Here is a 21,805-nt window from a genome sequence, read left to right on the forward strand (position 1 = left end):
CCTTGCCCTCAAGTGGGTTTCTGCAATTTGAGCCTAAGGACAGATGAAAATGGTACAGCTTTATAATTTGGTGTAACTGAGTCAACACAGGGTACAGTGAGAGCATTTGGGGTGGGCCCTGGTTTTGAAGAGTACAAGTTTCCCAGGCACAGAAATGGCTAAGCTAACACTTGAACAGGGAGGCGAGAGAAAGAAATTTTCAGATGAGCAGGAGAAAGTCCATCTCTTTTAGGTACATTTAGGAAGTGCAAACAGTTTTACAGGACTGAGTCATAGAGTGGTGTATGGGGACTTAGGAGTCAGTACGCTAAATTGATGGGTAGAAGCCAGATGATAGAAACTCTTGGGTGCTATGCAAGAGTTTGGACTTTATCCTGAGGCCAGGGCATAGACATTGAAAGGTTTTACACAGCAAAATGACATGATCAGATTAGAGTACTAAAAATGATAAATTTGATAAGAGGGGCAATGAGGTGATATCTTTGGATATCATCTGCTTTATGGATGGAAGGTAGCACATGGTTAAGGGTGTGCCCTTCTTCACCAGATTGATGGACTACACATTTAAATTTTCCATTTATTAGGCAAATCACTTCAGTGCTCTGAACTTCAGGCTCTATAAGATTGGCTAAATGTCATCTAACCTATAGATTTATTAAAGGAATTAAATGATGTAATGAATACAAAGTGAGCAGCATAGTGTGTTTAGTGTATTATTAGATCAGTAAAAATATACAGTAACAGAATATAACTCAAAAATTTGAAAACCAACCAGTTATGGTTAAGTGGTTGGGTCATTCAGACTCAGGTTTAAATCCCCCTCTGCCATTTACTAGGTGTAGGATCCTTCCTGTGCCTGTTTTGGTATTTGTAAGATAATAAAAATGATAGTGCCTCTCAAGGTATTTGGTAAGGAAGATATGAGATCATTCAGGTAAAGTGCCAGCACATTAATTCATTTGAACAATTTATTGAGTATACGTGCCAGGCACTATTCTAGGCCCTGAGAATAAACGACCCAGTAGTAAATAAAATGGATCAAAACAGCTCATGAAGCATAACCATATCAAATGTCTGGCATAGGGGTGTTAGGTATCATATCTGTTACAAAGCATTATTCCAAAACAAATTCTGTGGTCCTAATATAAATTGTTTCTATAATTTGTATTGTAATAAAAGAGTAATATTTCATAAACATTTGTAATAATAGGAGAACGGACAGACACAATCCAAGATAACTCAGACATTGGAAAGACCAAGTATTGGGAAAGGGAAACACAAATTTAGGAAAGATTTGCTGATAAAACTATGGATGCATTTCCACCTTCTTTGTCCCAGGAAAAGCTCAAAGCCAGCAGGGGCACCTGCCTGAAATCTTCCTAAGAAGGTGTGATTATAGCCTATTTGCTTAAATCACGTTAAAACATTTGAGGAACGTCTTAGAAGAAAATAAACATTAGTTTCCTCCTTATAAGATAAGGTATGCAAACACCAGAGATTTCGAATATATTTATTTAGTTCAAATGCCTCTACTTTCAACAGAATCTAGGGGGTTTGTGCATCGGATGTTTGAACAAAGACCTGATTAAGCGTGGAGCAGCCTAGAATAGCAAGGCCCGGATCCTCCGTTGCTAAGGCAACCAACTCCGCGCCGGCCCACAGGAGACAGAACCTGAAACCTCGATGACCCGGGAGGGTGGCCACCTTCCTTTTGTGTGTGAGTGTGTGTTTGTGTAGGGGGGTGACCTGCGAGGGTGGCCACCTTCCTTCTGCGTGCGTGCGTGCGTGCGTGCGTGTGTGTGTGTGTGTGTGTAGGGTGGGTGGGGGGAATGTTACGGGTGGGATAGCCCGGGAATACAATGGTCAATGGGGATGCTAGATACGTTGCCTGCCTCTGGTCTCGGTAGAGGGCGCTACAAAAGCAAGTTCCCCGAGAAACAGCAACCCCTCTTTCGCGCCTCACCGCCACAAAGGCGCCCAAGACGCCCTTGCCCAGCTTACTTAAGTTTGGCCAGAAAAACCCCGCCTCCTCGGGGGTGAAAACAGCCCCACCTCCCAATAACTTCTCGCGATCTTTGAGACGGAGCGAGCTACGGGTAACTTCCGGCCGCGACCCCTTCAGCTCTTCGGCGATTGGCCCATTTCCACCGCCGGCTCTTAACTTCCTGTCCGGGTTCCGGGGTTGCACGTGTGGAGAGGCCTAAAGACGCCCCTGGGGTCGGGTGTTTGCCGGCGTTTTGGTAGAAGCGAGTCCCTTCCCCGAGGAGTAGGAGCGTGCGGTCGACGCTCTTCTCTGGGGTGAGCGCCGCGCGACTCCAACATGGTGAGCAAGCCTCGTTGTCTCGGGGACGGGGCGCTCCGGTTTTGCAGACGCCAGGCGGCTTCCTCTGGTGCCAGTGGCTACTGCGGCCAGGGATTGGGAGGGCCGGCCCAATGGGGTCAAGCCCCCGAAGCGGGGCTTGGCGGCCCAGTGCCCCGTGTGGGCCACCCTCAGCAGCCCGGGCATACTTCGCAGATCAGAGTGCTTCTCCCAAGGCCAGGCCTCCCCGGGGAGTGGAAAGAAAAGAATGGCTTCCCCTTTATCCCAAGGAGCCAAAAAAAACGAAAACACCTGCGAACGCAAGACACACAAACGCGTCACCCTGTGCTTCCTGCAGTCGGGAGGAGGGGGAGTCGGCGGGTTTCTCCGTAGTTGGAGTGCCAGTTGTCTGCTCCTCGGTGTTCTCGGCATAGGGAACTTGTGGGAGAGTCTAAGTTGGGCCCGAAGCAAGATGGGTTACTCACCTGGGATGATGCTTTCTCAGTGTAGAAAGCCAGAGTTGAGTAGGGTAATACGAGCGTGGAAAGAGATGATGAATCTTACTGTAGTTGTGCGGTCCTAGTTTCATTTAATGGTTGGTACAACAGGTGCATAACTTGCTTGAAATGGCCTTCCCCGGATTTTCCTGTGGCAGTGCCTTCGTCATTTTGGTTCAACCTGTCAGGGACCTTCTCTGAGCATCCAGTCTAAAGTAACTCTCAGTCATTTGCATGTCGCTGTTTTATTTTCTTTACTTGAAACTTTTTTTTTTTTAATAATGATTTGCTTGATAAGAATAGAGACTGTGACCTTCTCATGGTTGTATCCCCAGCCCTCATAACAAGGTTTGGCACAGAGTAAGTGCTATCAAATGTTTATCAAAGGAAGGTAAGTAAGTACAGATTTTCTCAAACGTTGATGTTGCTTACCAGAGAAATGAAAATTTTAAAAATCTGTAGACTTTATATAAATTACTGAAGATGCCTTTGTGGACTGTGGTCTTTTTTGGTTTTTTTCAATGGCTTATTCTGATTCTGTTCCTTTGAAGCCTCACAGGAAGAAAAAGCCTTTTATCGAGAAGAAGAAAGCTGTATCTTTCCACCTGGTCCACCGGAGCCAGCGAGATCCTTTAGCCGCCGATGAGACTGCACCCCAGAGGGTTCTGTTGCCCACACAGAAAGTAGGTCCTGTTCTGCAGCCAATAAGTTTACAGGCAAATTGTCAGTTTTTAAATAAATTGTTAGCCAGCTGCTATTCAACAACCAGTGATCTGGTAAACAAAAACCTATGACTTAATTTTCACCAGATGTGCTGATTTTTACGACTTGGATATTTGAGAGGATAAAGCATCTTTATTTGAGATGTTGAAGTGAGCAAATCTTGTAGAGTAACAGTGGATACTTACTAAACTAGCTCCAATGCTGCATGATTATTTAGGGTACATCTTTGCTCTCCTGTCATTTCATTTGGCCACGTCACTACTTGTTTTGTGAATTAGCTTTTAAAAGTGCCAGGAAAGCTTTAAAAAGTTGATTCGATAATTGTTAGAGTGTAATAGGAAGTCTTGGTGAACACTGACTGTATTTAGCTTTTTAGTAAAGCCTGCTTGTGTTGTGTGCTGGGAAGGGTTTTTGCATATAAATACAAGAAATTGTACACACTTGTCAGGACCGTCTGGTCTTACTCCAAGTACGTGACACAATTGTGCGTGTGTGTGTTCCTTCGCCTGAATTTTTTTTAACTTCTTAAGTTAAAAAACACTTTTTAAATGTTTTTATTTATCTTTGAGAGAGAGAGAGAGAGAGAGAGAGAGAGAGAGAGCAGAGTGCAGGTGGGGGAGGGGCAGAGAGAGAGCGAGACCCAGAATCCAAAGCAGGCTCCAGGCTCTGAGCTGTCAGCACAGAGCCCAGTGCTGGGCTCGAATTCATGAACCATGAGATCATGATCTGAGCCAAAGTTGGATGCTAAGCCAGGCGCTCTGGCCTGAATTTTTTTTTATTTGAACTATCGTTAGATGTACAGTGTTACATTACCTTCATGTTTGTTAAGCTTTGCTCACCACAAACATAGTTACCGTCTGTCACTAAAGGATGCAGTTATAGTACCCTTGACCATAGTCCCTGTACTGTACCTTTTATTTCCATGACTTAACTCATTCTGGAAGGCAGCTATGCTCACCACTATACCACCAACGCCGGCTAACTCATTCTGTAACTGGAAGACTGACTCCTATTTTCCTTCACCCATTTGCCTGCCTCCCCCACACTCCACTTTAGCAGCCATCAGTTTTGTTCTATTTATGGATCTGTTTCTGCTTGTGGGTTTTTTTTTGTTTGTTTTTAGGTTCCACATTATAAGTGAAATCATACGTGTTTGTCTTTCTCTGACTTATTTCATTTAACATAATAATCTCCAGGTCTGTCCATGTTGCAGATGGAAGAACTCACTGTTTTTATTTTTATGGCTGAGTAATATTCATTGTGTGTCTGTGTATGCACTACGTCTTTATGAGTCCTCTGTCAGTGGGCGCTCCGTATCCTGCAGTCGGCATAGGGACCCATATATTTTTTCAAATTAGTGTTTTCATTTTCTTTGAGTAAATTGTAGTGAATTACTGGATTATATGATATTCATATTAATTTTTGGAGGAACTTACATTCCATTTTCCTTAGCGACTTCACCAGTTTATATTCCCACCAATAGTGCACAAGTGTTCCTTTTTCTCCACATTTTCACCCAACACTTGTTAATTTTTTTTTTCCTACCTTGGCTTGAATTGTTGCACAGAAATGTCTAGTAGAGTAGTCATTGTTTTCATTCCATTTAAATTTTATATAGCACTTGGGTTTAGAATCTCTGTTTTTCCTGAGTTGTCAAGAATTCTGTCTCATTCTTATTAGCCACAACTTTCATTGCCATCTGCCTTCCTGTTCTGAAAGCAGTGCGCACTGGAAGGTTCCTGGGGCTTGTGCGTGGAAGAGGTACGAGTTGCGTTCTGTCTGTTATCCCAGATAGATGATGAAGAGAGGCGAGCCGAGCAGAGGAAGTACGGCGTATTCTTCGACGACGACTATGACTATCTGCAGCACCTGCGGGAGCCGTCTGGGCCGGCAGAGCTTCTTCCCACCGGTGCCTTCAGCGCACCCAGAGGAAGAGATGAAAAAGAAGAAACCTTAGAAACTTCAGTAAGACTTTTTGTCAGTATATGTGGGAGTGAGTGAAGAAACCGCCATTTATTAATCAAAGTAACTAGAGTAAGAAATGGTGTCAATCTGAAGAACACAAAAATAAGCCGCTCCCTCACTTAAAATTAGGTATGTGTTTGCTCACAGGCTTCCTCTTCTCTGGTGACAGCTGTTGAAAGTTGCAGCGTTTGATAGGGTTAGAGCCTTTGATTACTAGACGTAGTCATGTTAGCACCTTCCAAAAGGAGAAAAGCAGCTGACATTTTGTATGTTAACTATTCAGTGTCATAAACTGTCTTCTAAGATAGAACTTAATTTTTGTGGGTCAACCATAAGAGAATAGAAGCAGTAGATACTAAAATGAACTTCCTGTGACCTCTTCTCGACAAAAATGCAGTCCACGCTAATTTTTTCTTCAAATTACAAGCTAGAGTACACATCTCTTTGAAATTAGTACTACTAATTTAAGTTCTGTATCTTCATTTATGTTCAGGATACCCATATCATAGGACTCTTTATTTAGTATTGGTATACAGTAAATTTTCCTGTGAAACTTTTATATCCTCTAGCGCTTAAAAAAAGAAGATATTCATTTATTGGGTTTGTAGCCAAAAAGAAGAGTTAAACACGGCACTAATTTTTCCTGCTTCTCATTCTCCAGCCCTATCATGGCCTAGGCATTCTTTTCCTCAGTGAAGTGTGGTCATAGTTCCTTTAGTCTATAGCTTGTTGCATAAGAAGAGTCAACAGGGTTGTGTTTTGGGGTGCTATCCCAAAGGAAGGTAGTAAGTGCAGCTGTTCGAGTTCACTCCCTAGGTTGTAACTCCCTTGTAAGGCTGCATGGTCCGCTCCCACAGCCCACTGCCACGTCTCTGTCCTAGTGGAACCAACTTCTGTACTGCTTCTTTCCCAAGGCGATATTACTGTCAGGAGTAGGTAGGTGTCTTATTGGCTCACCTCCTTCCATGACCCGGTGAAGGAGGGAAGAGGGTCTGATAGTGCTTCAACTTTTATCTTTTTTTTTTTCTTTTTTTTACATCATTTATTTTTGAGAGACATGCAAACAGGGGAGGGAGAGAGCAAGAGGGAGACACAGAATCTGAAGCAGGCTGCAGGCTCTGAGCTGTTAGCACAGAATCCAGTGTGGGCTTGCTTGGATCTGTGAACTGTCAGATTGACTGCAGCTGAAGTCAGATGCTCAACCGACGAAGCCACCCAGGTGCCCCTTGCTTCGACTTTATCTTGGGGAGAAAAGTCTTAATAAAATTCTTAAATTCTCTTGGCTGAATTATATTGGCTTTTACTAGATTAGCCTTTTGAGGGGCACCTAAGTGGCTCATTTGGTTAAGCAGCGGACTTCGGCTTAAGGCATGATCTCGAGGTTGGTGGGTCGAGCTCACTCAGAGCGTGGAGCCTGCTTCTGATCCTGTGTCTCCCTCTCTCTCTGCCCCTCCCCCACTCACATTCTGTCTCTGTTTCTCATAAATAAATGTTAAGAATTTTTTTTTTAAAAAAATACTAGCTTTTGAAAGATTAAATTTTAATCCTTAATCAATTTTGGGTAAAAGTAACCGCTATCTAATTGGCTTGTTAAGAGAATAACTCTAATGGACGAGTCCTTTTTGTTTTTTTTTAAAGAATTTTGTAACAAACCACCAAAATTGAGTAAACCAGAAATATTGAATAAACCCTAGAAACAGAGAGTGAAGCCGTACAGAAGTCCTGCATGAGCAGCCTGATTGTCACATGAAGGAGAGGAGGTCTTGCCGTGCTAGGAAGCAGCTGGCCAAACTCAGCAGAGTTCACAACTATCACAACCAATAAAAATCATACACTTTTTTTTTTTTAATGTTTATTTATTTTGAGAGGGCGAGCACAAGCAGGGGAGGGGCAGAGACAGAGGTAGAGAGAGAATCCTAAGCAGATTCTTGCCATCAGTGCAAAGCCTGACGGGGATCAGTCTCACAAACTGAGATCAGGAGCTGAGCTGAAATCAAGAGTCAGATGCTTAATAAACTGAGCCACCCAGGCACCCCACCTTTCTTTTTTTAAAACATAATGACTAAACTCTGTGTATGTGATTCTTTGACTGTTTTTTTAAGATCTGAAAAATACCTCTAAAGGTCACTAAACACAAGCTGATCCTCACTTTTATTTTATTTTTTTAAGGTATGTTCATTCTTCAGAAACAGTGTGAGTGGGGAAATCTCAGTAAAGCTGTTTTTCATTTTTTTTTTTTTTTTTAAAGGACTGTAGCAGAAATCAGATCTTTTCTGATACTTAGGCCACCAAGAAGCGCCTTTTGGAAGCTAAGTTTCCTTGGTGTGCACTACTCTATGTAGCTTTTACTCATGCTGCTCAGAGGTTCCCAGTTCTGCATGCTCGGTGAGCCAGCGAGAACCAACATCTCCACTTTCTGCCTCCTGCTAGACTGAGGATGAGGTGGGCGATGAGGTACCTGAGACAGATAACGTGGTGACCCTCCCGCTGGTAACTGATTGAAAAAGATCAAACAGAGCATAAGGACCTGTCAGTTACATGTGCCGGCACAAGTGGAGGTTTCTGTATGGTGTGAGGAATGAAAGAGATTTCACCCAAAGGGAAGTTCTAGAAGAGGGATCAGAAGGCCTTCATGGAGGAGGGAGGAATGGAGCTGGACACTGAAGGGTGGGTTTTACTGAAGAGAGGAAGGAAACCTTTCCGTTAGAAGGGGCGTAGGTGGTGCTGTGGATCAGTGTGTGACTTGTGTGCTCCATAAATTAACTTTGAATTATTCCATGAACGGAGTTAGTGGAGGTCATTTTACTGAGTATACTAACAGTAATTTGGATACATAAAATAGGCCTTCATCTTACAGACCTTGAAAATCAGGAGTGAAAAATCAAAACCTGTTACAAGTTTGAGAAGGTCACATTATAAAATATTAAAGGAATGTTAATCTGGAAGCGATGTGAAGGTTTGATTAGGTGTGGGATAGCGAAGCAGTGGTGATGGTAATCTACATCCTGGTTAGCCATGAGTAAGATGGAGCCCAAAAGACTGAAGTGAGATCACTTTATACAAGAGAGTTCAAAGGGTTCTAGGGATGGAGAGAAATGATTTATGACCATCCCAGGATTTAAGGTAGCCAACTCAGGGAAATGCTCTGCTATGAACCAGAAATCAGCATGTTATCTCAGCTTCAGAGGGGAAAGATTAAATTTTGAAAGGACAGTGGCATTGCAAAATCTGGATTTGAATCCCAGAACTTCACTTAATGAGCCCTTTGAGGCAGACATGGCATTTGATCTTTCTTAGCTTTTGTTGACTAAAACATGCTGATATCTCATGAGCATTAAATGGAATAATACTGGAGAGCACTTTGAAGTTGCAGGGAATCTGCATGCTTCAGTGGACGGGATGTACATGTTTAGAATATTTAACTGGAGCACAAGTGAGAGAGAATGCAGGAGACAGTTGTGTTAGTTTTCCTGGGACTGCTGGAACAAATTACCACACATTACCACTGGGTGGCTTCGAACAACGGAAATGTATTCTGTCACAGTGCTGGACGTCAAGTCCAAAAGTAAGCTTTCAGCAGCGTTGCTCGCATTCTGGGGGCTCAGGGCAAGAACAGTGTCCCACACCTCTCTCCTGGCTTTTGGTGGTTACCAGCAGTCCTTAGTGTTGCTTGGCTTTTGTCAACCCATTGCTCCAGTCTGCTTGAATTCACGTGGCATTCTCCCCTGTCTTCATATCATTTCTTGGCCTTCTTACAGGGACACACCAGTCTTGATGAATTAGGGCTCACCATAATCCACTGTCGCCTCATCTTAACTAATTGCATCTGCAAGGATCCACTTTCCAGATGAGGTCACATTCTGAGCTATTGGGTGGACATGAATTTTGGGGGGACGCTTCAACCCAGTTCAGAAGTATTTCACATCTAACCATTGTGTAATTTCTCTTTCAAGACCACGGGAATTCAGTTGCCTTCATCAGTATTTGCTTCAGAGTTTGAGGAAGATGTTGGATTGTTGAATAAAGCAGCTCCTGTTTCAGGTGTGCTTGATTTCTTGAACTTTTCAAGTGACTTGATATGTTTTACAAAAAAGAAAGCATAGTAATTATAGTTTTTCTGTCTTTGATAAAGTGATGAAACAATTTAGATGTGTCTGAATTCAGATTAGAGGTCATTGGGAAAGGATGAGTGATTGGGATCCTTTTCTTTCATTGCCATCAAATTCTGAGTCTCTGAAATTCATTTTTGGAGAGGAAAGTAAGAAACTGTTTTCAGAGATCCAGTGGGGAAATTTTAACCTGGAACTAGCCTCTTGCAATGGAAATGATGATGTTCAGTTAGCCTTACTGTGCATATAGGCTGGAGGGGGCTTAGTTGGTTGAGCACCTGATGCTTGATATCCACTAAGGTCATGATCCCAGGATTGTGGGATTGAGCATGGCGCCTGCCTGAGATCGTCTCGCTCTGTCTCTCTCCGTCTCTCTCCCCCTCTTACCCTCCCTCTCTCCTCTTCTCCCTTACTCATGCATTCTCCCTCTCTCTAAAAAGCAACAACAGGGGCGCCTGGGTAGCTCAGTTGGTTAAGCATCTGACTTCAGCTCAGGTCATGATCTCATGGTTCATGGGTTTGAGCCCTGCATTGGGCTCTGTGCTGACAGCACAGCCTCGAGCCTGTCTTCAGATTCTGTGTCTCCCTCTCTCTCTGACCCTCCCCTGCTCATGCTGTCACTCTCTCTCTCAAAAATAAAACAAATTAAACAACAACAACAAAACAATAAAACCCCCAAACATACATATAGTATACTAAATCGGCTTTCAGAATTTCTCCCAAGAGTATTTTATGGAAGTCCATTTTACCATCTGTTCTACATACAGTGAAATGTTTTATTTATTTAAAAAAAATAGACATTTTAAATAAAACATTAAAATGTTTTAATGTTTTATTTATTTTATTATCAACATTGTATTTTAGAACAAACAGAAGTGATGTTTGGTATTTTCTCTTGAATTGTCTTAATTATTGACTAACATTTGCCTCGTGGCATTCATTCACTGGTTCCACAGATATTTGAGTTACCACTATATGATGGGTTCTAGGGTTAAGTCAGAATAAAGTATCATTTCTGACTTCAAGGAGTGTATCATCAGTTGGGAAAGATGGACGATAAAGAGGAAATAAATTACAGTTAACTGTACAAAGGAATAAATGGTTTCGATATTAGTGGGCAAGTTGTCCTGGAGAAAATGGCGTCTAAGTTATTTCTTAAGTAGAAGTTAGGTGGATGAAGGAGAGGATATTCTGAACAGGAAACCGCATGTGCAAAATTGAGAGAACAGGAATGCAGGAAACCGTATTTTAGCATGCCTAGAATGAGGTAAGAGTTAATATGTAATGAGGCTGGAGAGTTCAGCTGGGGCCATGTCAATTTACAAGTTTGAACTTGAGGTTTTTCATAGACTCTAGTTTTACACACAGAAGGCCATAGTTGTAGAAACAGGATTTATTAAACTCTCCTAGGTTAGAAAGGTAGTTTAGCAGGCCACACATATTTAGAGTTACTTCTTTTAAGTTTGTTTATTTTGAGAGAGAGCAAGCACACATGAGCCCTGGAAGGACAGAGAGAGGGAGAGAGAATCCCAAGCACGCCCCGTGCTGTCCATCCATAGCCTGACATGGGGATCCAACCCACAAACCGTGAGATCACCTGGGGTGAAATCCAGCCAGACGCCTAATACACTGAGCCACCCAGGTGTCCCAACTTGTGATACTTCTTACAGGTGAATTTAAAACCTGACACTAACTGCAGGTGGAAGCTTTGAATTTTACGAAGTAGACAAAATTTAATCTGTAACGCAAGAGTTTTTATGACTGAGTACTGAAACCAGAGACATTTTTTCCATTTCCTCACATTCATTCCTCTCTGTGTCTGTTCCTCACTAGACTGAACTTGAAGTTTTTAATCATTTTTTAAAATCCTCAATACGTTGGTTGAATGTGGCATACAGTAGGTACTCAGATGATGTTATGTAAAAGAATCATGTTTTCTTGGGAAGTAGTACTAATTTTTTGTTTTCCTTCTAGGACCTCGACTGGATTTTGATCCTGACATTGTTGCGGCTCTCGATGATGATTTTGACTTTGATAATCCAGACAACCTGCTTGAAGATGATTTTATTCTTCAGGCCAATAAGCCAACAGAGGAAGATGGAATGGATGTACAGTATGTGTGGTTTCTTTCAAATTGGGAATGACCTGACTGTTGCTTCTTCAGTAGGGTAGTACCTGTAGAATGTTAAAACTGGAAGAGACCTTTGACAGCATTTAATCTGAGGGTTTTGTATTTTAGAGCAGAAGATGTGAGACTTGAGGTCTTTACAAATCGACGATAGGGGGGGCTAAAGTCCAAGTTGCCTGCTTGCTGGTACATGACTTTTCCAGCCCTACCAGACAGGTCAGGCAGCACAGCTGGTCCTGCCTTAAACAGGAATCCTGCCTGAAATCCCCTCAAGTTTTACTTGTGTAAAGTCACTTGGTTCTGTTGTTTCTCAAATTGTTTTGACAGTTAACTTATGGCTCTGACTTTAGGAAGGCTGAGGCTGGAGATGACAGTGAGTGGGAAGATGTGGATGATGAGACGGGAAGAGGCAGTGACGATGAGAGCTGTGGCTCTGCGGGCTCCTCGGCTGAGGCCATGTCTGTCCAGGGAAGACCTCCTGGGGCTGTAGAACATCATCTGTTCTGGGAAGAGGAGACGAAAAGTCGCTTCACTGAGTATTCTATAACATCCTCGGTCATGAGGAGAAATGAGCAGCTGACTCTCCATGATGAGAGATTTGAGAAGGTAAGGTCCCCAGATAAGGAGCCTTTTGATACTGGTTCCTGGTAAATTTCATATGACATCAGAACTCAGAGCCAAAACTTTCAACATTAGAAATCGCCTGTCTTATTAAAACAGATTACAAAAGCATCCCAGTTTTAGTTCTGGAAAGAATGCATGTAGATCAGAGACTGCTGATAGAACTTCCTGACTTTCTTTAGAGAGGTTTGATATTTTGATAATGAGAGTCTGACTCCAATCCCCAAGATTATGCTCTTTTCCTCAAGCATTGGCCTGGGCATAAACAAAATTCCTTTGCTTTTCTGTTTTCTGTATGTTTGCTCACTGATACAGCCTCAAGTCTAATGTGGTATCAGGCATGTGGCATTCCTACTACAGACTGTTCAGCAAATGAAGAATGGGTGGACGATGGGTTTCTTTCCTTCAGAGTGAATGTATAAGGTTCTAACTTTGCTACCTTTTCACTAAATACCAGTAGTACTACAAATAACCTCACTCTTCTTCAGGATTCACATCACGCCCTGTTTACTCTTAACAGCATTTGAGTAATACAGTAAATATCTAAACAAGAATGAAATTTGTAACTAAGCCCCCTTTAAGTTTGAAAGCATCTGTATTATATTCTGAAGTAAAGATTTCTGCCTAGTATATGCTCTCCGAGCTGAACAGGATGGTCATCTTTCACTTACATATTAAATGTATGTAGAGCCTATTTTCTAAGTGTCAGTCAGTAATGGGTAGAATGTCTTCCACGTCCTATTGTTATGGTGCTAATATCTGCCAATATTGTAATGGTGCTTGTGATCTCATGGTAGCGCTTAAATAATTATGTAGGAAGGAAATTAATATAAAAACCGGGGCACAAAGCTGGCTCAGTTAGTGGAGTGTGCTGACTCATGATCTCAGGGTTGGGAGTTCAAGTCCTATTTCAGGTGTAGAGAGTACTTTTAGAAACCTTTAAAAAAAAAATTAAATGTAACACTTAAATGGGGTCGTTTTAATACTTTTTTTTCATGGTATCTCTTTCCTTTATATACAAGTTTTATGAGCAGTACGATGATGATGAAATTGGAGCTCTGGATAATGCTGAATTGGAAGGTTCCATTCAAATAGACAGCAATCGCTTAGAGGAAGTCTTGAATGACTACTATAAAGAGAAGGCAGAGAAGTACGTACCTTTCCCTTGTTTACTTACTTTTTTCCCACTTTTATTTTTCTGCATGTTTTCTTACCGTTTTTTGGATTTCCATCCATCATTAAAGTAGCATCTTTTGTCTCAAGTGGAGGGTGGACTCAGCTCAAGAGAAAGTAATACTTTTCTAGCTCTTATTTCCAAAAGGTTTTAAAAGCCCATAGCAGAGACAAAAGATGAAAACCAAAGTACAGTTGTTTTGCAAGAGTCAATTCCAAAAGGTTTTAAAAGCCCATAGCAGAGATAAAAGTTGAAAACCAAAGTACAGTTGTTTGGCAAGAGTCAGATCCTTGAGAGAGATGGTCTTTAGATTTCTAAAAACGTTATTTTCAAATTGAGGAAATGATTGGATTCAACAAAGATGAATTTCTCTGGTGAATGAGTAGGTAAGGGTTCTTTCTGTCTTTGTTTTTATTTCTTCTAGAAGGAAGGGTGGTGATTAGATACTGGGTACCTAAGGACCGGAGTTCTAAGTCCATAGTTGAAAGGATACAAGAATGAAAGGACCCCTTGGTCATGGGGAATGTTCTCTGACCACGCAGGACACTTCCCGTGTCAAAAGAACATTCTGAGAGGTTTACTTGACAGGATTATTTTGTTGAGAGAAACAAAGCCTTAATGAATAAGGAGACTTCAAACCTGAAATTGGTATGGAGCTCAGAGGCATGACAAGCAGGGTGACTTCTGTTTTTCACGTTTTCAAATAAAGTTTTTAGTTCTACATCTGAATCTAGAAAATCACCCAATTAGAATCTATATTGAGAAAGTGGTATGTTTTCCTTCAACGCTGACTCACATTTTGATATTAAGGTTCAGAAGCTGACTGTAACTTTGGGTGGGAACATAACTAAGAACCACATTCTTCATGACTCTGATCTGAGAGTCCTAATCTAAGGGCTTGAGAGTTAGAATCGGAGGTGTGAGGTCACATTCCACTTGGAGAATAAGGTGGTGCTTTTAGCCTTCTAGGCTTGAAGAATTCTGACTTCTGATTATATATGTTGTTCTTTTTATCTTTCTGAAGTTCCAGGTGTTCTGAGAAGTTGGTTTTTACGGCTCATAGAAAGATAAGAAATTGTCTCTCTGGCCATATTAATATAACTTTACAGCTAAATATTTGGCAAATCAGTATCCATATAGAGGTGATTTTCTGTTGGAAACTAATGAAGTGTTTACATCTGCTGGAAGGGTCTGCTACTCCATGATCACATTCATTTGCAGATCCTATGGTGGGACAAGGCTACATATTTTGAGTGAATTATTTGACCACTTTGGAGAGAGAGATTGGGTGATACTTTTTTTGAGTCTTTGAAAAGACCATGTTTTAGGAAAGCTACCATCTTGTTTAATGTATTATAACCTTGCAGAGATCTTCTTTCTCTCAATGAATGAATATTGGGGCTGGGGAGTGCTGGGATTTTTTTTTGAAATGCTATTGTTTCCCATGGCACCTGGGTGGCTCAGTCAATTGGGCATCTGACTTTGGTCATGATCTCATGGTTTGTGAGTTTGATCCCTGCATTGGGCTCTGTGCTGATAGCTCAGAGTCTGAAGCCTTCCTCAGATTCTGTCTCCCTCACTCTCTGCGCACCCCCCCACCCCCAAAATAAAGATACATATGTGGCGCGCGCACACACACACACACACACACAGTTGAAATGCTATTGTTTCCATAGATCTTCAAGTGCAGTTTTGGTAACATACAGTATAATAATGGGTGGTGTTTTGTTTTTCCCTCTTTTGTCTTCTTTTTCAAAAACTCAAAAGTTGTGTAAAACTGAATAGTCTTGAACCCTTCGAAGATCAGGACCTGCTGATGAATGAACTGGATAGGTCTGACGAGGAAGAGATTATTACTGTAGTTCTTGAAGAAGCTAAAGAGAAATGGGATTGTGAATCTATTTGTAGTAAGTATTTTAGTGTCCTTTTTACTGATAAAGGTAATGGTAGTGATTTTAAAGTATTAAATACATCAGTTTTTTGAAAAAGTTTGTTTTTTTGTGGAAATTATTTAGAAAAAGTAATCCTGTTAGTAATTGAAAAAAATTTCAAAACATCTATAATAAGACTTTGCCATCTTGGCCCCTCCTCTATAGTAGGAGAGACTCTGTTGTTTTGAACTATGAAAAGATCAAAGTTGGGAAGATAGTAGGAACTCAGTGATGTTTTCTAAATTGAAAGTGCACTTATTGATACGTGTTTTTGTTTTTTTTTTAAGGTACATACTCCAATTTATATAACCATCCGCAACTTATCAAATATCAACCAAAGGTAAGTCCTAGTGTCCTGAGCTATTTGAAGGATGCAGTGCAGAGAACTGTGTACAAATTATTTTCTCACTGTACCTGTATCCCTTTGTGGCTGGTAACACTATTAGGAAGAGCAACACGTGATGTATCATTAGTGAGGTGTGTGTGTGTGTGTGTGTGTGTGTGTGTGTGTGTGTGTGTGAGAGAGAGAGAGAGAGAGAGAGAGAGAGAGAGAGAGAGACTTCTTTTACTAGGAATGGGAAATGACCTTAGTATGGTTTTTATTTTTTATTTTCAGCCCAAACAAATCCGAATATCTTCTAAAACAGGAATACCTCTCAATGTCTTACCTAAGAAAGGACTCACAGCAAAGCAAGTTGAAAGAATGCAGATGATTAATGGCAGTGATCTGCCAAAGGTGTCAACCCAACCTCGATCTAAAAACGAAAGCAAAGAAGATAAAAGAACAAGAAAGAAGGCTATAAAAGAGGAGCGCAAGGTAAAGTACTTTTCTCAACTGGGAGATTTACAAAGAGCTCATGAGGGCAGTGGTCATGGAAATTTTCTTTTGTAAAATTAGTCTGCGTTTGAGGATTTGAGTAACATGAATGTATTCCTCTACAGGAACGGAGAGTGGAGAAGAAAGCTAACAAATTAGCCTTCAAACTGGAGAAAAGAAGGCAGGAAAAGGAGTTGTTGAACTTGAAGAACAATGTTGAGGGTCTCAAACTCTGACGGTAGAACTTTAGGATGAGGTGGCCTCCCCATTGGGGCTCCTTGTTATGTTCGGTAATGTACAAGGATCTTCAAAGAGACAAAATTATTTAATCTGCCATTTTTACTGGCAGGTATTGATACTACCAAGCTTTCTCTACCATCTGTCTTGTAAATATTGTAACATTTAAAAAATATTATACATTTAGAAATAAAACTCCGAAATAAATGATTTCACAAATGTGAAATGTTTGGATGAGTTGAAGGAAAACATCTTCATAATGTAAATGGAATTGTTGTATTCTTCATTTATTTGTATGATTGTCCCAGCTGTCTTTTGCAGATGTTCTCAACAATTTTTTGAAACCTCTGCACTCCTTTTCAGGAGTTAAGTGATTTAATTTGCTGTATGTAGAAAAGCAACCCCATTAAGCCCCATTTTGAAAAGCTGAGTGGTAAGAGTTTTCCTCAGAAGGTTCTCGTAGGAACTAAGTTTCCCTTGCTGTATGCAAAGGCTATTTTAGAAGGATGGTAAAACTGAGTATTAAGGTCGTTGGGACTCAATTACTGGATGACTGACTCTTGGAATTTAGGAACAGTGAAGACAGGAAGCACAAGAAGAAATAATCAAGAAAACGGCCTTGGCTTCAGTGAGTACCTGGCTCCAAATCAGAAATATTTACTTCAGTTTAAACTAGAAAGTTAGTCTTTTCAACATTATTTAATGCTTGGAACCATTCATATTTAATTAAAAGACATCGTTGAAAATTTTCCTTGTTTTTTTGGTGAGGTTTTTGTTTTGTTTTTTGTCTCTCCCCCCCCCCCCCCCCAAACTTCTTCAAGACTCAAGCAGTGACACCATCACAATTGTTAATTATTTGGTAAACTGTGACTTCCTTGCAACAGATGAGTTGTCAGTGACTCTTGTTCCTGTGTCCATGACTAATGTGTTCTCTGGAGTGTTCTGGGGGACTGGGGTAACTGTGGATGCTGTTGCTCTGAGTTGGGAACAGGATGGCTGGGACAGAAGCATTTTTAGCTGGTGAGCTGCATTTGATAACTAAATCATTAGAAAGGCTTTTCTGTAACTCCTTTGATAATGAATTTTCCAAACTTGGGGGGTGTTATTTTATTCTGTTTAAGTTGTATATCTGGGTACTTTAAGACCTGTGAAAAACAGCATTAGGTACTCAACCAACATTGCTACAAACTCAGCGGAAGAGCTTGTCCTCATAGAAATGGACTGACTGGGAAGTGTGTGTTTAAATGTCAGTCTGCAGAAGCAAAAGGTCAGATGATGGTTTATGTTAATAGCTCTGTGAATGTATTAAATTCTAACAGGAATGACCATTTGTTTTGGGTGCTCTCTCAGTTGAAGGTTCTTGAAAACAGCAAACCAGCAAGAATCTTAGCCTTGGAATATTTTTTGACTTGATACTCAGATTTCTGAGGAGCCTCTTTTTTTTTTCATATATATATATATACATATATATATTTTTTTTAGTTTATATTAGAGAGAGCAAGAGAGGGAAGACAGAGAATCCACCCCAGCAGGTTCTGCATTACCGCTGAGGAGCCCCATGTGGGCTTGAACTCAGTTGCGAGATCATGACGCTTGCCACCCAGGTGCCCCACCTCAGGGGCTTCTAATATCATTTCACTCAATCCGGCTGGTTTAAATTAGCACGTTTTATATTTCCCAGTCAAGGGAAGGGGACTGTAAGCCATGAATCTTGCTGAAGCATTATTGTGATTTAAGCTGACTTTCCTCCAAATTTAAAGATCTTCATTTTATTCTAGAAAACAACCTTACATATTTTGGGTTATTTTGTAAAGTTTTGGAGTATTTATGATTTGAGTTGTTTATAAACAGTGGTTGGAAACGTCACAGAAGGTCCTTGTGGATGTTGGAAGTCCAGAGCGATAGGGGGGTCCTTGCCTTTGGGGACCACCTCAGCTGTGGGGCAGGGGACGTGCGGCAGAACCTGGCCACACCGCGCCACTGAGAAGTCCCACTCGAAGTGAGAGTCTTGGTACTTGCGGTTTGTTCCCCTTGAAGTGCTTGCCTCAAATAACGCTTGCTTAAGGTTGGTGTTCAGTTGTCATCTCCAGCCATAAGCTTTCACCTGACCATATTTAAAAATAGCAACATCCCTCCCCTCCATTTTTATGCTCCTTCCCAGCTTTATGGTCTCCATGGCATCAATTGGCATCTGAGTTATATCTTGTTTTTCAGTCTCCTCAGTAGGGCAGGGAATTTTTGTGTACTGCTTTATCTGCATGGTCTAGAACAGCTCATGGCATTTGGCAAATGTTCACTAAATAGTATAGAATGAATGGGTAGGGAAGACATTTCACCAAAGAACTGTTTAAACTTGAACACTAGGACCTAGCCTCCAGGTTAGCTAGGAGAAAAAAGGCCTGAGGGGTCCCAGGTAGGGGACAGAGTCGTGAAGAACTTGCCTGCTGTTCTGGAAGCCCCTGTTTTGTATGAGCACTGTTACTTCTTGCTAAAAAGTCAGTTTCAGATGTTTCAAACTTATTTTACAAGTCTGAGTATCAAGAGCTGTTACCATTTGTGTATATGGTCTTGTGGCCCATTGTATCCATACCTCCATTGTGATGTCATCAAATCATCTCAGGTGAAGGGCAGCTCCAGCCGTCTTGCAACTTTATCAGTACATTGATGTCACTTTCTCCTGTGCATTGAAGTTAGTATGTTACATCCACCTTGGTTGTTACAATAAAGAATCAGGATAAGGTAAAGATTTTAATGGCCTGACTTTGTTTTTGTTTTCTTTTTTTGTTTGTTTTCTTTCATTTTAAAGAAATAGAACATGGAAGCCACCTATGGTCCCATCCTCAATTTCATTCTACTCTTTCCTGTCAGGCACTCTTAAGTACTATTTAGATTATATTAATTATCACCTATATGGTATTCCTAAATACAATAGTTGTTTAGTTTTGAAACACTAATCTGGTTTTATGAGGGCAGCGTTTACTACCGGTTGATGAAGGCATCCTTGAGCTAAATTGTCTCTGAGCCAAAGTTCAGCTTCTAGAATTTGCAAGAGCCCCAGGTGGTGAGGTCATTGAGCCAGTTGATGAGTGAGTTCTAGGGAACACAAGTCCACACAGTTGAAACATCCTGGATCTCCTGCATAAATATACTTAGTGGCTGAATGCTTGTTTTATATTTTCTGCTTCTAAGGTCACCATGATCTCAAGGTCAATGCAGAACCTTCCTGTAAAGTGAAATGAGAATCCTCAGCTCGTCTAGATGTCAGAATGAGAAGGGAAGAACAAGCACTCCAGTTGGATATGGTCAGACAAGCCAAGTGTAGAGCAGAGTGGGTGCCAGAAATGCTAGGACATCCTGTCCTCTGATTACAAAGGCAGTACATGTCCTGCTCCCAACAGCCTTCAGTAGGTCTGGTTTTCATTACACACCTTCAGACATGGACTGTTTGCCTTCTGGTTCTGGTGCCCAGCTGTTCTCCTGGGAATTACTCTCCCTCTTGTGTTGAGTCGCCTGTTTGCTGTCTGGTTTACTCGCATTCTTGTGGAACCCATCCTCCAGGAATTCTTGAGACAGGATATGTGGGAAGTCAGCTTTTTGAAACTTGAAATATTGAGAAATGTACTCAATCTTCATATTTGATCAATAGCTTGGCTGGGTATGAAATTACAGGTTGTAGATTATTTTCCCTCAGAAGTTGAAAGGATTTTTTTCTCCATTTATTTACAAGTTTACTGTATGGGAATCTGAGGCCATTCTGATTCCTAATAATTTCTTCTTGTTTTTTTTTTTCATCTTGGTACATTTCTGTAGCATTCTGAAATTTCAGGATGTTGTTGGTAGATCTATTTTCATCTATTGTATGGGTGTCTTTTCAGTGGGGGCTTGTGTCCTTTCATGTCTGGAAATTATTAAAGTTATTTATTTTCTTCCTTGTGTTTTCTCCTCTTTGCTCTTGAACTGTTACTTGGAGTAGGACCTTCTGGACCAGAGGTACTCAAATTGCTTATATTTCTCTCCCATCTCTATGCCATTTTACTCTACTTTCTGAAAGATTTCCCTAAATGTATCTTCCAAACTTCATTGAAAGTTTTTCATTTTTCCTAGAAGACTTCTAATTTGTAAGAGTTTTAATTTTTCTTTAAATTATTTGTTTTGGGCTTACATGCTAGAGTTTTTCCTCAGATCTTCGGAAATTCCTGTCTGTTGACTGATTAAGACTAGAGGAAGGAGACACTGAAATCCGAATGGATAAGTAGCATTTGATAATTTTGAGCTTTATCGTAGAGTGTGAGCTGTTTGGGAATCTTTCCAGTGTTGGTATCTTTAGGTATTTTGTCATGGAATGGTTCCATTCTCAGGGAAACTTTCATTCTGCTTTGAGAGTAAGTCTGGTAGGCTGCGTTCTGAGATCCAGGTGGAGAGAGGGGATCTGGGTACTCTCGGCTCTCAGCAGCACTATTCATGAGTGTAATCACTAGATTAATCACCATATATGCCCACATATGTCATAAATCTTGATTAATCAAGTCCCTATTTGCAAATTGGCCTACTTGCTAAAATCTGAAACTCTAAAATCAATATGCGTGGTGCTTTCATGGTCATTCACAGATCTGCATATAGCAGTTACAAAGTTGAGTCACCGGGCACCTGGGTACCTCAGTTGGTTAAGCACCCAACTTTGGCTCAGGTCATGATCTTGTGGTTTGTGGGTTCAGGCCCCACTTCTGGCTCTCTACTGTCTATGCAGAGCCTGCTTTGGATCCCCTGTTTGTCTCTGTGTCTGTCTCTGTCTCTTTCTCTCTCTCTCTGCCCCTTCTCTGCCAGTGCTCTCTCAAATATAAATATTTAAAAGAAAAAAGTGTTCTCAGTAAAACTAGAACAAAGAGATGCCTGCCTTCTTTCGGCTCTCATCCTGTAAACAAGTATACTTTTCACAGTCCATATCACATTTTTTCATGTTTTTGCAACTTTTCTTGGTGATTTTGCTGTTCAAAATGACCCCCAAACAGGGTTGAAATGTAACCTAGTGTTTGAGTATAGGAAGTCTGTGATGTGCCTTATGGAGAAAATATGTCTGTTAGATAAGCTTTATCCAGGCTGGACTTACAGTGTTGCTGACTAAGAGTGTTCGTGGTTACTGAATCAACAATACATACTTATACAAGGTGTCTTTAAGTAGGTTGATAGGTTAATAAAAAGTGTGACCAGAGTCTCAACAGGACCCTGACCCTATATTTCCCCCAGAAGTAATAAGTCCATATTTGCCCATTCAGTGCTCACAGACTATGGAATGTAACTACCACA

The 21,805-nt window shown here is 41.0% G+C and overlaps 2 protein-coding genes across 2 annotated transcripts in view; both read left to right on the top strand.

The window, feature by feature from the left end:
- The first annotated feature begins 2,163 nt into the window (after nucleotides 1-2,163).
- Nucleotides 2,164-17,251, top strand: LTV1 (LTV1 ribosome biogenesis factor). Its single transcript, XM_029944551.1, has 11 exons — nucleotides 2,164-2,323; nucleotides 3,348-3,479; nucleotides 5,311-5,484; nucleotides 9,438-9,525; nucleotides 11,568-11,706; nucleotides 12,072-12,327; nucleotides 13,365-13,492; nucleotides 15,284-15,423; nucleotides 15,735-15,787; nucleotides 16,064-16,264; nucleotides 16,390-17,251. Exons 1-11 carry the CDS (start codon nucleotides 2,321-2,323, stop codon nucleotides 16,498-16,500), a joined length of 1,425 nt encoding a protein of 474 aa, XP_029800411.1. The 5' UTR covers nucleotides 2,164-2,320; the 3' UTR covers nucleotides 16,501-17,251.
- A 155-nt stretch (nucleotides 17,252-17,406) lies between these two features.
- The window catches only part of ZC2HC1B (zinc finger C2HC-type containing 1B), a 40,731-nt gene continuing 36,332 nt past the window's right edge, over nucleotides 17,407-21,805 (top strand). The window contains exon 1 of the mRNA XM_029944554.1: nucleotides 17,407-17,521. Within this exon, the coding sequence (XP_029800414.1) occupies nucleotides 17,494-17,521 (28 nt within the window). The 5' untranslated portion in view covers nucleotides 17,407-17,493. The remainder of the gene's footprint in view (nucleotides 17,522-21,805) is intronic.

Source organism: Suricata suricatta, chromosome 7 (assembly GCF_006229205.1).
Source record: "Suricata suricatta isolate VVHF042 chromosome 7, meerkat_22Aug2017_6uvM2_HiC, whole genome shotgun sequence".
Classification (NCBI taxonomy): domain Eukaryota; kingdom Metazoa; phylum Chordata; class Mammalia; order Carnivora; family Herpestidae; genus Suricata; species Suricata suricatta.